This window comes from Rhamphochromis longiceps, linkage group LG13 (assembly GCF_057381845.1).
Source record: "Rhamphochromis longiceps isolate RC_006_pf linkage group LG13, R_longiceps_female_GT1.1, whole genome shotgun sequence".
NCBI classification, from domain to species: Eukaryota; Metazoa; Chordata; class Actinopteri; order Cichliformes; family Cichlidae; genus Rhamphochromis; species Rhamphochromis longiceps.
In genome coordinates, this window is record NC_140569.1 from 19,416,478 (window position 1) to 19,430,645 (window position 14,168).

At 38.0% G+C, this 14,168-nt stretch overlaps 1 protein-coding gene across 1 annotated transcript; it reads right to left on the reverse strand.

Annotated features, from left to right (window-relative positions):
- Window positions 1–1,129: 1,129 nt before the first annotated feature.
- Window positions 1,130–9,401, reverse strand: LOC146655715 (inhibitor of nuclear factor kappa-B kinase subunit alpha-like). Its single transcript, XM_085428266.1, has 22 exons — window positions 9,112–9,401; window positions 8,520–8,680; window positions 8,335–8,429; window positions 8,108–8,225; window positions 7,954–8,023; window positions 7,791–7,879; window positions 7,601–7,690; window positions 7,369–7,493; window positions 5,794–5,901; window positions 5,572–5,707; window positions 5,236–5,436; window positions 4,743–4,845; window positions 4,216–4,339; window positions 3,471–3,622; window positions 3,311–3,372; window positions 3,109–3,218; window positions 2,736–2,785; window positions 2,381–2,489; window positions 2,114–2,261; window positions 1,940–1,989; window positions 1,613–1,712; window positions 1,130–1,471 (listed from the first exon to the last, which is right to left on the reverse strand). Exons 2-22 carry the CDS (start codon window positions 8,622–8,624, stop codon window positions 1,412–1,414), a joined length of 2,205 nt encoding a protein of 734 aa, XP_085284392.1. The 5' UTR covers window positions 8,625–8,680; window positions 9,112–9,401; the 3' UTR covers window positions 1,130–1,411.
- Window positions 9,402–14,168: the final 4,767 nt, after the last annotated feature.

Consider the following 14,168-nt stretch of genomic DNA (forward strand, 5'->3'; position numbering starts at 1 on the left):
TTTACCATTTTATCACTCCATAAGACCTTTAGCGCACCCTGTGGGTATTAAAGGTACTGCGCTGCAGTTGTGTAATAGAACCCAGTTTGTTCATGTACATGGAGAGTCCTCTTCGTACATTGTACTAATGTAGTTCGTTATTATCAGAATGTGTGAAAAATTCACTGAAAAGCCTTCAGATGATCAAGGACTAGAGAGAGCATTTTTATTCTATATTGGCTTATCTTCTGTTAAAAGCAGGATAAACTTAAAGTCTTTCTCACCAAGGTCTTGAATAATCATTCCCTATCTTATCTTAATGGCCTTATAGTACTCTATCACCCCATTAGAGTTATTTGTGCTTAGACTGCGGGCTTGCTTATGGTTACCAGAGTCTTTAAAAGTAGAATTGGTGACAGAGTCTTCAGCTTTCAGGCCCTTCTTCTGTGGAACCACCACCTAGTTTGGATTCAGGAGACAGATACCCTCTCTACTTTTACACTTAGGCTTAAAACTTGCCTTTTTGATAAAGCATATAGTTAGGTCTGGATCAGGTGAATCCTCCCTTAGTTACACTGCAATAGACCTAGGCTGCTAGGGGCTCTCATGATGCACAGTGTTTCTTCTTCACACACGTCTTTTCTCTTCCTGCGTGTTTATACACCACTTTCCTTTTGAGTATTAGTTATAATTCATCTCTGTCTCTCTTCCACTGCATGCCTTTGTCCTACGTTTGTCCCCTCACCCCAAACTGGTTGCGACACACAGCCAAGCTTTTTCATGTTAAAAGGGAGTTTTTCCTTCCGACTATTGCCAAAGCGCTAACTCACAGGCGATCATCTGATATTTACTGTTTTCTTCAAATTATTGCAAGGCCCAATTATTGTGTAATTTGGCATATCACAGGTTTTGTTCCTATTTCCCTTTACTGTCAGTACAAATACAGTATCGTAGACTATTGTCTGGTTTTGCATCATATTTTACATTAGACTTTTCTGCATTCTTGCAGTTTGGATTTCAGCAAATCCCAGGAGAATTTTAAACCTGCATTTTGTGTGTGCTCCACTGCGTGAATGTAAAAAAGTTTCACCCGTGCAGATAGAAACTAAACATTGAACAAATTCAAAACCTTGTACATGTACTATAAGTTTCTAGAAATTTATTCACATTCAATCATGCACAGCAGCAGTTTTTACCTTTAGTCAGTATTGCCAGTAAAATAAATATCTTGTATCTACAGCTGGAAATATTTTTTAACATTCAAAAATATACTTCAAATTAAATTGTCTGTAGCTTACCACATCGTGCTGTTTCATACATTCTAGTCAACAGCATTACATAAATGTAAAGGACACTGTGAGGAATAACAAAGCTTTCACATAGTGTGACTCTGATAGAGCACTTTTTAAAGTGTGTGATATCTGGTGAGTTTCTAGAGCGTCTGAGGCTTCACTTTCATTGCTCCATACTGAGTCCAGCTCCAATCCTGATCCTGCACAGAGAAGCAACATATTCGCTCAGTACTTTTGTGCCAGTCTCCAATAATTAGCTGTTAATTAGTGCTCTAATAAAAAACAACTTGGTAATTTGCTGATATACATGAGCAGAACATAAAAACACATCTCTGCCATACCATAATACTGTGCTCCATCTCTTGGGTGGCGTCTTGCAGCAAAGACGTTAGCTGACTCAGATAACGTTGATTTTCATCAAGTAAATGATGAACTGTTTCACTGAAAGAAAAAACAGACTATAAGGAGGGTTGGGGGTCTTTTTTTTCCCCCTACAAACTGAGATTTTAAAGACCAAAGAGTGACCTCTAGTGGTGGTTTTGTGCAAAGATTCATCTTCTAAACTACACATAAAATCCTTACATTTGGGAGATAATCTCAAAACAGTGTGACAGATTATTGTAGCTGTTAACTTCAGTAGTATTTTTCAGATATTAAACTGATCTCACCTGTCAGTGGAAGGCTGTGTAAGTGAAGGAGATGGAGAACTGCTCTGGGCCTGAAAACACAATCACACCCTGTATTAGCAACAGTCTCATTTGACTATATTCAAACCTTTATGTTCCCTAAACACTGCTCATCCCCAAGAATATTTTCTGCTGTGCCAACTATTAAATGCTTACACAGGCAATCTTGAGAAGGTACCAGAACTCTCTCTGTCTTGACACTTGCATCTGCATCACTACTGTTTCTGCAGTTGTTATGTTTTTTAACGCCTTCTCCAGTTTAGGGAACAAATCCATGATGCGCTGCTTACACACCAGAATTGTGCTACAGAGAAAGAGAAAGATGGAAAAAAAATCACACGTGGCCCACAGGGAACTGTAAAATTGTGCCTTAGGTGGGCTAAACTAGACATGTTTGTGTGTGTCTGTTAAAATTAAACTTGCCTCAGGTGGGTGTACATGTCTTTCAGCACTCTGTCCTGGTTCTGAACTGTCTGAAGAATGGTCTTTACCATGTCTGAACTGTCACTGTAGCCATGTGGAGGGTCAGAGGCTGCAGAAGACACACTTACACAATCATGTACATAAAATATTTGGATATACTACACAACTACCATAACTTCTGTTTTTTAATCTAAAAAAATTTGAAAAATCTTTTGGGACCAAAATGATACATTTGATCAACAAGACCTTTTGCACAGTTTGTAACTTGTTTATTAGAAGCTTTATCAGAATTACCTGCACTCTAATTGGCAAAAAGCATCTCTGCTATTTTATTTTTGGAATGACTTGTACTTACTTTTGCATTTAGCCTTAAGTTGCTTGTAGAGTTCAATAGCCTTTTGCTCACTAAACAAGTAGACAGAATAAACACATGCATACGGCAGTTATTTTTAAAGGATATGCTTACATTTCTCTCCAAATAATCATGTATGATAAAATCCCTCCGAAAAGTATTCTGATGTTTACGTGAAGCTAATGTGGACAATTAAGACCATTTTCCATTTTTATTTTTAGTCTAATAGGGATTTCTAAAGAGTAGTATAAGCAATAAAGTAAATTATACAGTACATAAGCCTCCCTTAAAATATAATCCAGTTCTTACACTGGACTTTTACTATGGTGTTACAAGAGAGGGCTATAGTATAAGTTTGTATCACAGATATACTCACAGCTGCTCCATCACATCCCCTTGTCTCCTAGCAAAAGGACTCCTTTGGAGCTCCACAATCTCCGAATGTAGAGCCACTATCTCTTCATCCAGATACCCCACATCTGCAACCTGCAGAAAAAAAACCAAACCAAAACACTCTTAGCTGTCTTTAAACTTTAAAGAAAGTTTGTGAAGAATTACTGAATTTAAAACCGCCTCACCTTTGTAAATTCATCAGCTTTCTCTTCATTTTCATGCCATTTCTTCAGCATTTTTTCCGAAGCTTCAGATAACAACAACAGCACAACAATAAGATATAGTCAAGTTAAGACTTCAGTAATGAGTTAACAGTGTTGTAACAGGACAGTAGCATCCACTCACAGATCCCAGCCTTGCTCTGCTTGGTGTACTGCTCAAGGTCATGCTGGATGCTCGTCTTAAAGAAAGACAGTTTGGCTTGGAGCTGCTGCGACTGGGAGAACAGCATGTTCTTGTAGCGCGTTAAGTTGGTGTTGAAGCGTAGCAAACTCAGCCTACGTAGACACATACATGTTAAAACGTTTGAGTACCTGAATGCACACTGCTCCAAAAGACAATTAAGGGATCACTCCTTCATCACAGTATTACACAAAGTCAGTTAAACTTAAGGAATGAAACATAAAGCATTGCAAATCTATTTCACCTGCTTTGGTGCAAATAAAAGTGGTGCCCTGTTCTCTTGAGATGAGATCAGGTTCTTCTAAGGCCCTCTCCAGCGCTCATTGTTCTCAATATCTCGTGGTATCTCTTGGTTTGCTGACGCTAATATCAATGACAAGTGCACTTGCAAAATGCAAAGCTCAGTCAGGAGGGATAAGGAGAAAGCAATGGTCTTTGGCCACCACCTGCTAAACTTTTTGGGATTATCTTTTTCTGTCTTTTTAGCGCTCCTGTTGTCACTTTTATTTGCACCAAAGCAGGTGAAACAGGTTCACAGATTCACAGTTTGTCCAGTGTGCTTCCCAACTGGACAAACTGATGTAACCCACTTTGTGTTTTACTGATTTGACTTATTTACTGATTATCAAATGTTCAGGTAATTTCTTGAAGTAGTGCATTTTTTATGCGTGGTGTTTTATGTACTCACATAGCAGCCCTCTGCCCTTGGTATAGGCGATTGTAATCCTCTTTCAGTCCACAGATGTAGCTGACCGCTTCACCCCACACCTTTCTAAGAGCAGACAGTGGCAGCTGTGTCTTAGTCTCCCTCACTGAGACCATAGAGAGTACACAAAGTTAGTTAATACCACATTGATTTAGACACCACATTGAAACAATTTTGCTTCATGCTTCTAAAAAGCATTCACAAAGACCCAAATCTCATTATAATTATGCACACTGCCACCTAGGTTTGTTCACTTCCTGTAATTAACCTTTATGTAAACATTATGTAAGATCTCCATCAGTTAAGAACCTCATAAAGATATACTAATTTAACTAGATGTTTAAGACAGCTGAGGGATATTCATGGATCTGAGACTTTTAAAAGTTAAATAAATGGCTTCATGTAACCACTCACAATTTTCTTAGTCACTATCTTCCAAGGCTAAAAGACAATCTCCAAAGATCTGCTGAGTAATGTTTACGAGCTCAATATACAGTTTTATAGCTCACCAATAAAGTTGACACTGTCTGGCAAAGGTCTGGCAGTCAGCGGTCCAGAGTACTTGGTTAGGCTCTTATCAAACAGGTAGACTATAAAGGTGTCCCAGCCACGCTGAAAGCAGAGAATGAATATTGTTCTGGGTATAATCATGTGTTTAAGCAATGTTTAATGTTTAACTAATAATCATCGGTAATAACAAACACTCTCCTGCTGGATTATTCCAGAGACTGGAAACAAGTCATTCCTATATATTCAGCATTGTCAGTAATAACTGACTAATCTGAATTGCTTAATTTTTACTTCGCCCTTTGCTGGATTCAGCTGGAAACAGTCGATTCCAGTTAAATTTACCACACTGTTAAAACATGACAACAACAAAGCAGTTTAACTCTGGAAAAACCCCAATATTTCAAAACAACCAAAATGTTTAAGATGAAAAAAAAGTAGGTCACAGGTCTGCACCTGTTTCACATTTCATATTTGTTTTTATGTGTCACATACCAGTCCATCTGGCAGACAGTGCGCGAGCGGTCTTCGAGGGTCAAGGGAGATTCCCGTCTCCAACAGCAGCTCCTGACTCAGCGGGGGGATGTGACTCTGAGTCTGCGTCTGCAGGCTAAGCTGCAGGGAGTGTAAACTATCCTCAGCACCCAAAACCACTGAATGCAGCTGGGCTGAGGTCATATCCAACACATGAATGATCTGAAGAAATAAATATGCAGAATGACAGGCTTCTTTTGCTTGCTATCCTTTCTCAGTCCGGTCACATGTATAAAACCACAAAAGCATTCCATATAACCTGGTTTAAGTGAGTCTAGCAAGGTTCAAAATATTAACCTTCATGTTGAGAATATTCTGCAGAGCTGTGTAGAAGTACGGCTTGTTTGCGCCAGGATCCAGGCCGCCACCACGCATCGCAGGGTCCCACAATAACAACATTTGGAGAAGGGACTCGACTGGTTCCAGCAGCGGCCTTGAAACAAACTCAGAGAGGTCAGATGCTACTTATAATGAAAGAAGCTCAACTGTTGGGTACAAAAAGTGTCTTTTTAAGTTTACCTGCTGAGATTGTTGGGATATGGAAGATGTGTAGAAAATCTGACTTCTCCATTCATATCTTCTACTGCCATGATGTCTTTGGGACCTTTGTTCTTGACTTTGCTTGTCCTACCAAAGCAGGAAAACACGTTAAAAACAAAGCCCATGCTCTCTCTTTACATTACTTCTACTTTTATTAACAGGTCTTCACATTACACAGGTGTTTTTTCTATCTATGAAGAGGATAAATAACAGTAATTAAGGTAAAAATCCAGATAGGGAGCCCTAAATTTGTCATAAAGCCCCAGTAGAAACACAATAAAGGCAGATAATTCATCCATGAGGATGATACAAATGATATGAATCATATGTTCTGGCATTTTTGACCCAATTTTAAGGGACATTTTAGTGATACATGGTAGACAGCAGTATACACCACCATAACAAAAACACAAAATGAGTGAATATCTTCTGAATGAATGGTGCACCACTCCTCCAGTGGAGTCACAGAGACTTGAGTAAACATTGCACATTTTAGCTGCTGTGTCAGCAAGTGATGGAACGACACCTTACTAAGAGGCTTTATTTGTATTTACGTAGCACATCAGCTGCGTAGAGGTGTCAAAATCAGAACGTTTACCAGTGATGTTTCGATTTCTAGCCCCATATTTTTATTCCTAGATTCTACTGGGGTAGTTTTGCATGATTCAGTTCAAAATATTCATTATATCGTATTGGGTCACATCTCTTAATCTTTTCAGATTCTTTCAGTCTCATTGCCATCGGTGTAAAGAAAATCGAGTATCTAGCCTTGCAATCTGCCTTTACGAACATTTGTGAAAGACTGGATTTCTCTAATCAGCTTGCTGAATTTTGAATGTGGCTCTGTTAAAGCTGTTGTCATCCACCATTACAACAAGTGAGTTTGTGAATTTTCTTTCAAGATTAGCGGAAGTGTTTGGGAACAGCACCAACTCAGCCACACAGTGGCAAACCATGTAAAGTTATAGAGTGGTCACCAAGTGCTGGGGCGGATAATTGCCAGCACTCTGCTGAATCATTAAAGTTGTAAACCTGCAGTTAATGATAAAATCAACACAAAAACTGTGCCCCAGGAGCTTCGTGGCACAGGTTTCTATGGTGGAGCAGCTCTTGTAGGTTTTAGGAGTAGGTGGCCCGGTCCATATAGTGTATCTCTTACACTGGTGCAGCCCTTCAGTTCATCCGCTATCCAAAACAAATTGTTTTAACTTGTCTCCCTTTAGGCCAATTTTCTTCTGATTGCAAAAAAAATATGTGAACATTGGGTGGGTGGGAATTCAGTGTTCACAGCCAGAGTTATGTGCCCAGGATGAACAAGAGAGTACCTTGAGGTTTTGACTCAGATGTTACCTTGTACGTCATTTGGTCTCTTTATTTGAAACGCTGACCACGTTCACTCTGAAAATCTACCATTGTAACAGTATTTATATGACAAAAATAAGGAGAGGAATAATAAACTCTCACATTATAGAGGCGTTAATGGCCTTACTAATTTGGAAGTTCACTAACGCCCAGATTCCCGAGTATTCATGCATCGTTGCTATGTTGACTCACCATTGTACAGGCTGCATGTGGTGAAGAAAGGGGCGAAAGCCACAAGTGCATTCAAAGATTACTGTTCCAAAGCTCCAGTAGTCCACCGTTACAGTGTAAGGCTTGTTCTCAAACAGCTCTGGGGCCTGGCATACAGACAGACAAGTTAATAATAACAGGGTCTGATTTTTAACATACCGTATATTAAAAACACATTGACAGCAAAGGAATATATTTGTGAAACAACACTTACCAGATATTGGAGAGTTCCAACAAAGGATGTACAAAGACTGCCCTGATCTAAGTCTTTTGCATAACCAAGATCAATGATTTTATGCACGTGCTGGAGGAAACATATTTCCATAATGAAAGCAAGGAATACAAAGTCATATTATGTGTATTCAAAACTTGTGCGTGCATGTACAAAAGAAAAGCTAGTTTACCTTCCCATCAATCTCTTGCAAAACTATGTTCTCTGGCTTTAGGTCTCTGTGAATGACCTTATTTTCATGGAGATATTGAATACCAGAACCTGTAAAATTGTACAGATTATGCATCAATATGTATGACTTTTTTAAATAATGTAAAACTGATTAAAAATATTACCAATGTCACTGAGCAGTGCAAGGACTTCACTCTCCTTTAGGCCACAACAATTTTCTGGTTTATTCAGCACCTGAATAAAGAATTATATTGGTTACTTGGATACTTTAAAAGATAAAAAAGTGTTTAGGGTTTTTATTAAATATCCATGTGCTACCTTGCGTAGGTCTCCTTTTGAGCAATACTCCATGGCTAGCAGTGGTAGATCATTTATCGCAATGGAGCTCAACTCTGCTGGAACATCTCTGGCCTGAACAACGTTCACGTGATTCAGCCTGCACATAAAGAGCACCAAACTCGCTGTCACAGTAGAAAACAACACAATGTACAGTGAAATAAGTTCAAATAACACCCTGTCTGTTCAAACAGACAATTACTGCTCACTTCTTCATGATCTGAATCTCTCTCGTCCAGCGGTCTTTGTTCTTAGAGTTCAGCTCCAGTCTGCAAAGTTTCACAGCAATCTTCTCTCCTGACTCCTGTTGCGAACACATACAGGGAGTTAAAACAAATCAAAGGCACACCCGGTTCATGTTTTCAGAGATGTACAGATGGATGACAGAACTTACAAGGTGCTGGTATAGGTAGACGTGCCCAAAGCCTCCCGTCCCAAGTCTTTCCTTCCTCTCCCAAGAGCCACAAGGCTGGCTCTGTTTGAGTGCAGCCCGCTCCATACTGTCAGATCTGCTGCAATCACCAGGCACCAGAGGTAGTTTGTAAGGGCCTTCAGCTATCAGGAAAAAAAAGTTTTTAGGTTATTATTTACATCTTATCTGTTAACAGGTAATGTTAGCAGTATGGTGCTCTGTACAGTATGCGTTTATGCAATAGTGCATTCTTATTCTATTCATTCTTATGTGAATAACAGAGGTGAGTAAATCCATTTAACATGGTTATCATATACCAATTTATATAATCTTCTACACTTGAAGCTAATTGCTTCTTATGTAGTTGTTGGTTTATTTTTTATGTTTTATTCCTGCTGTAATTACAGTAACTAAGGCTTTATAATACTGTAGCTAACTATCTGTTTTGGTCATTTGTTGTTGTTGGACGGTTGTAACGATTTAGTGCCAGTCTGATAACTCAGAGATAACTTGACTAGTTGTACATTCTTTTAAATTAAAAGCATAACCTGCTTCACAAATGTAATCAACTTACCTGTGCAGAAGCTCAGAGTCGGCAGAGGAGAGTTAGCTTACTTTGTATGTGTCAGAGCATTGTTGCTTCAGTTAGCTTTAAGTGTTGTTTACGGGTCGTTTTCCTATGTAGTGTTTAAAATACACCGACTCAGCCCGCGAAAATTCACTTTTACCCTACTGGACCATCAAACAGGGCTTCAATGATGAAGTTTGCGTGGTAGTTCTTTCTGTAGTTTTGGCCGGCAGGCAACAACGACTGAAAAACAGCTCGACTTCGATGTAAAGTGAAAGTACACTCTCTCTGACAGGCAGGCGTAGTTTCTGCGCATGCGTAGCAGGCAGGCCCAGAACACATGGGGGTTTAGGTCTGTCCACTTGATGGGGGATTTCCAAGCAACTCAGTGAATAATGGGTCACGTTTTTCTTTTAATTTCACAAAATTATATATCAATATATATATATGATGATCTGGGTTGTTTGCTTAACGACAAAAGCTGTACCAATTTCTTACCAAGAATAAATGTTTTTCTTTTAAAAAATAGTAATGTCTTCATTTCCTCACTAGGTGGTGCAATGTCTACAGCTACAGTCAACCGGTACACTGCACAAGCTGAAAGACAATAGGAATTTATATACAGCACTGTGCAGAAGTCTCGGCCACCCCTCACTGCCTAATATTTTACTTCCAAGGAGACAGAGGTTATTTTAATTTTAAAAGTGATCATGAGTAGTAGTTCTTAGAGTTTTTGAGGGTCTTTTAAAGTTTTTATCTGGAGATTACTGACTACTTTTGACTCATTTTCAGTCTACTTCCTGTGCCTGACCGTTTTCAGTGGAATCTTTTACAGGTCACTTAACACTGACTTATGAATCATTCAAGCATAAAAACACTAACTGAAGTGATGAATCAGTGTTGTGGCTAAATGTAAAAGGCAACTTTACCACAACCTACCAAGCAATTTTAGATTCTCTCTTCGGGCTCTTTGTTACTAACGGCCTGTCACATAAACACATATTTAGCTCCCATTTATTTAGGTGATTATACAAAAAATACCAAAGATAACCCAGTTTGATGGGCATAAAATCACGGATTCCCAAAGAGTTATTAGTCTAAAACTCTATTGGTGATAAGAGGACAAAATAAGAAATAGCATAAATACCTAGAGCAGATGATGTAATAAATTAATTAAAAATTGTATTGTCTGGGATAAATTACAATTTCATCATTTCTTGTAACATGAGCTCAAAGAAGAAGTACAATAAATGAGGCAATGTGATTGCACCATTCAAAATGTGATTACAAGCTGATGTAATGACAAAGCAGTGTTGATACTCCTTCCTGCAGCTGTCTTTTCTGTTATTGCATTTGCTGTCGGGTTTTAAAAACCAGACAGATTTCATTAATCAAAGTATGTGATTGCGTGCAGGTCTCTTTCAAAACTGCTTACTTTTGAAATTCTCAAAACCTTTCTTATAATAATTTCCCTGAAAAGCAGAAGTGAGTAATTCGTGATTGAATACAGAGAACCTGAGAACACAGGTGACACAAATTTCTCATTAATCCACTATTCATGTTTTATTTTAAGTCAAGTCAAATATATTTACATAGAAGAGAGAAAGAGAACAGCTGTTGATCAAAGTGTTACACATCTAAATGAATCAAATAACTTAAAATGACGTGAAAAAATGACAGAATTTAAGGAAGGAAACATAAAGTGAAAGTACCTCAGTAAACAGAAGACATCTAAATAAAAATTATTATATTAGTCAAGTCTGGATAACAGGAAGGCATGGATAGCTCTCTCAAAGACTCTGAAACAGAGGAATGGCTTCACTTCTGCAAGTAGCTATGGATGGAAGAAGCATTACTCTGTTAATGTGTGAAACATTAGATTAAATTTGCTCAAAGTGTGCTAAATTGTAAAAGAACTGAGGTCAGGACCACCCAATGCAATTACTTCTGTGTTTTGGTAATCTCAGTTGAAAAAATTTAAAGGAATCCATGACTTACCATCTTCCAGACAGACCTGTAAGGCCTTCAAAGAAATCATGGATTATGCTTCAGTAGCAGGTAAATCTGTGAGTCATCTGCATACCAAAGAAAGGAGATCGAGAGGGGATTTTTTAAACTAAGCCCTAGACTTGCAATAAATTAAAGGATGGTGTAAGAGGTGTGATAAAGCTATTCCTCTTTAAAATAATCTATATTGAAATGCAAAAAAAAAGAGAAAAATAAAAATAATAATTAACTTCTAAAATTAAAAAGTACAAAACTCAGATATGAATTCTGATTATTTAAAGATGATTCAGTCAGAAGTGCATGCATTTCTGCAAAGTTACTCTATTCAAATATGGTACAAGATGGAAAAAATATGAATCTACTTTTGTTCTGTGAAGGTGTGTGTCATTATCACCTCTTCCACTTTATTCACACAGATGTTTATCATGGTTCCCATTGGTCTAAAAGTGTATAAGCTAGAAAACCAACAGGATATGACATGAAAGCTAAAGAAGAATACGTCATGTTGGCGTGTCATATAAAGACTAGTGTGTGGGAAAAGCATAGATAAAAACTTACTTTAAGCTACTCAATAATTGGAAATGAAAGAAAATTCAAAGAAATGTTATTTTATTTAAGTAAAACAATTCAGTACTGCATTTTTGTACTAAAAGAAGACCCACCCTTTATTTACAGTAGCATTACCGCTTACCATTGTAGCTCAGTAGTAATAATTAAAAGATTAACAGTCCAAAAGAACTGTGCAAGAGTAAATCAAAGGCATAAAAACGAAACTCCTGGAGTCAAAATGACAAAATCAACACTTCGGGTTGCAGCTGACTCCAGCCACAACTATCCTGGGTTTCCCAGGATTGGGTAATTTTAACATGTAGTTCCCCTTTTGGCTGAACACCTGGCTGTGTTAGTTAAATTAGGCTTTTATTGCATATCTCCTTTCAGAGGCAGTAATGTCTTGGCTTACCGTTTCATTGTGCTGGACATGAGTCCCAAACATTTTGCACAAAGTGCAAAATTTGGCTATCATCATCATCATCATCATCAAAGAGGAAGCGTGACTAACACAAGCATCAAATGAGGTAATTTGTTCAGTCAAGAAATTTCCAAATAAAATTCATAACAATGGCTATTGTTGTACAGGAAATAGTATGAGGCTGTTAGTGCGCAGAAACAATGAGAACTTTAACAGCTGCTGCTTTTCTTTTCTTTTTTACAAGCAAACATAGGTGCAATTTGTGAGGGGTGGGAGGTTGTTTGGGTTTTTTGTTTTTAGTAATAAAGATATAAAAGTCTATAAAAAAAGAACTGGTAAAAATGTTTTGTTTTTAAATTTATCATTCTTCAGCAGAGATTATAAATTAATGCAGCAAGGAAAAAGAATATAAAAGGCTGTACAGTCAGTTTTTCATTGTTATTAAATTTGCCTCTGTACACCTCCATGGTTGATTTTTAAATAAGATTAACTTTAATTTAGGTTTAATTTGAGGTGTTTTTATTTTAAAAAATTGCAATTTTTGTAGTAAGGCTCAAAGTAATTGGATGATTGACTTGAAAACAGTTACACGGTTAGCACTGTTGCCGCACAGCAAGAAGGTCCTGAGTTCAATTCCACCATCAGGCCGGGGTCTTTCTGTGTGGAGTTTGCATGTTCTCCCTGTGTTTGCGTGGGTTCTCTCCGGGTACTCCGGCTTCCTCCCACCGTCCAAAGACATGCAGCTTGTGGGGATAGGTTAATTGGATAATCCAAATTGCCACTAGGTGTGAATGTGCGAATGAGTGTGAATGGTTGTCTGTCCCTATGTGTTAGCCCTGTGACAGACTGGCGACCTGTCCAGGGTGTACCCCGCCTTTCGCCCTATGACAGCTGGGATAGGCTCCAGCACCCCCCGCGACCCTGAAAAGGATAAGCGGAAGCGAATGGATGGATGGATGGATGGACAGTTACACGGCCAGCTGAGCCCACACATTTGGTAGCTTTTCACTAGAACTGTTAATACAAGGTACAAAGAGCTGTTGGTGCACATGAAGGAGGCCATCATTAGGCTGAAAAATGAAAACAAATCAATTAGGGAGAGAAAAACTTTAAGAGTGGCAAAGTCAACAATCTGTAGACCCACAGGACTGCTTCGGTGATCATTGCAGATTTATTTCCATAACTAAAAAACAGTTTCATAACATGCAATAAAGTCAATAACATGATCTACAATCAAGAGAGGATTTCATGAATGCAAATACTGAGGGTTTAAAACTGTCAGTATCTGCATGTTCCAGAAAACATCTAAACTAAAAGAACCCGCACGATTAAAAAAACAACAACATATCTTTGGACAGATAAAACCAAAACTTAACTTGTCCCAGAGTGGCTGGAAGAAAAATGCATCAAGAAAGAGAGGCAGATTATTAAACTTTGTCTATGTCCAAACTGACTGTACGTAGAAGTTTGACATTGCATTTTTAATGGTTAATACATTTGAAATCACTTTTTCCAAATAAATAAAAAAATCTTTGTTTGCTATTTTGACAGTCTATAGACTTTAAGGCTCTGCTATAACACACACAGCTAGGACAAACATACAGAGTCCGTCAGAGCTTAACATAATAGATTTAGAGCCTTAGACTAATCTCTGAGCACAGTCACTGTAATGTCATGAAAGCAGTACAGACGATATTAAGCAACCATTGTCAGATTTTCAGAACTTTCATGTAAGCTCCATGTACACGAAAAGATTATGAAAAATGCTGTACAGATTAGAGACTTATTCTTACATTTTGCAATTTATTAAACTTATTATTACATTTTTTTTCTTTTTTGTGGTCTTATTTTACGTTTTTTTTGTTGTTGTTTTGTTTTTTGTAACCGACTCTGTCCACAAATTCTGGACAGCAATTCTTCAATCACATGTTTCAGTGTACACATGACCAATTTTGGATATATTTTTTTTTTATTTTTCTTAAGAGGAAGGGGCTGTTCACTGGATGTGTGTCACAGGACATGACAAATTCCCTCCCACTTGCAGTCACGGTAATTTAAAAGGGAGGAAACACAAGCAGAGTCACAG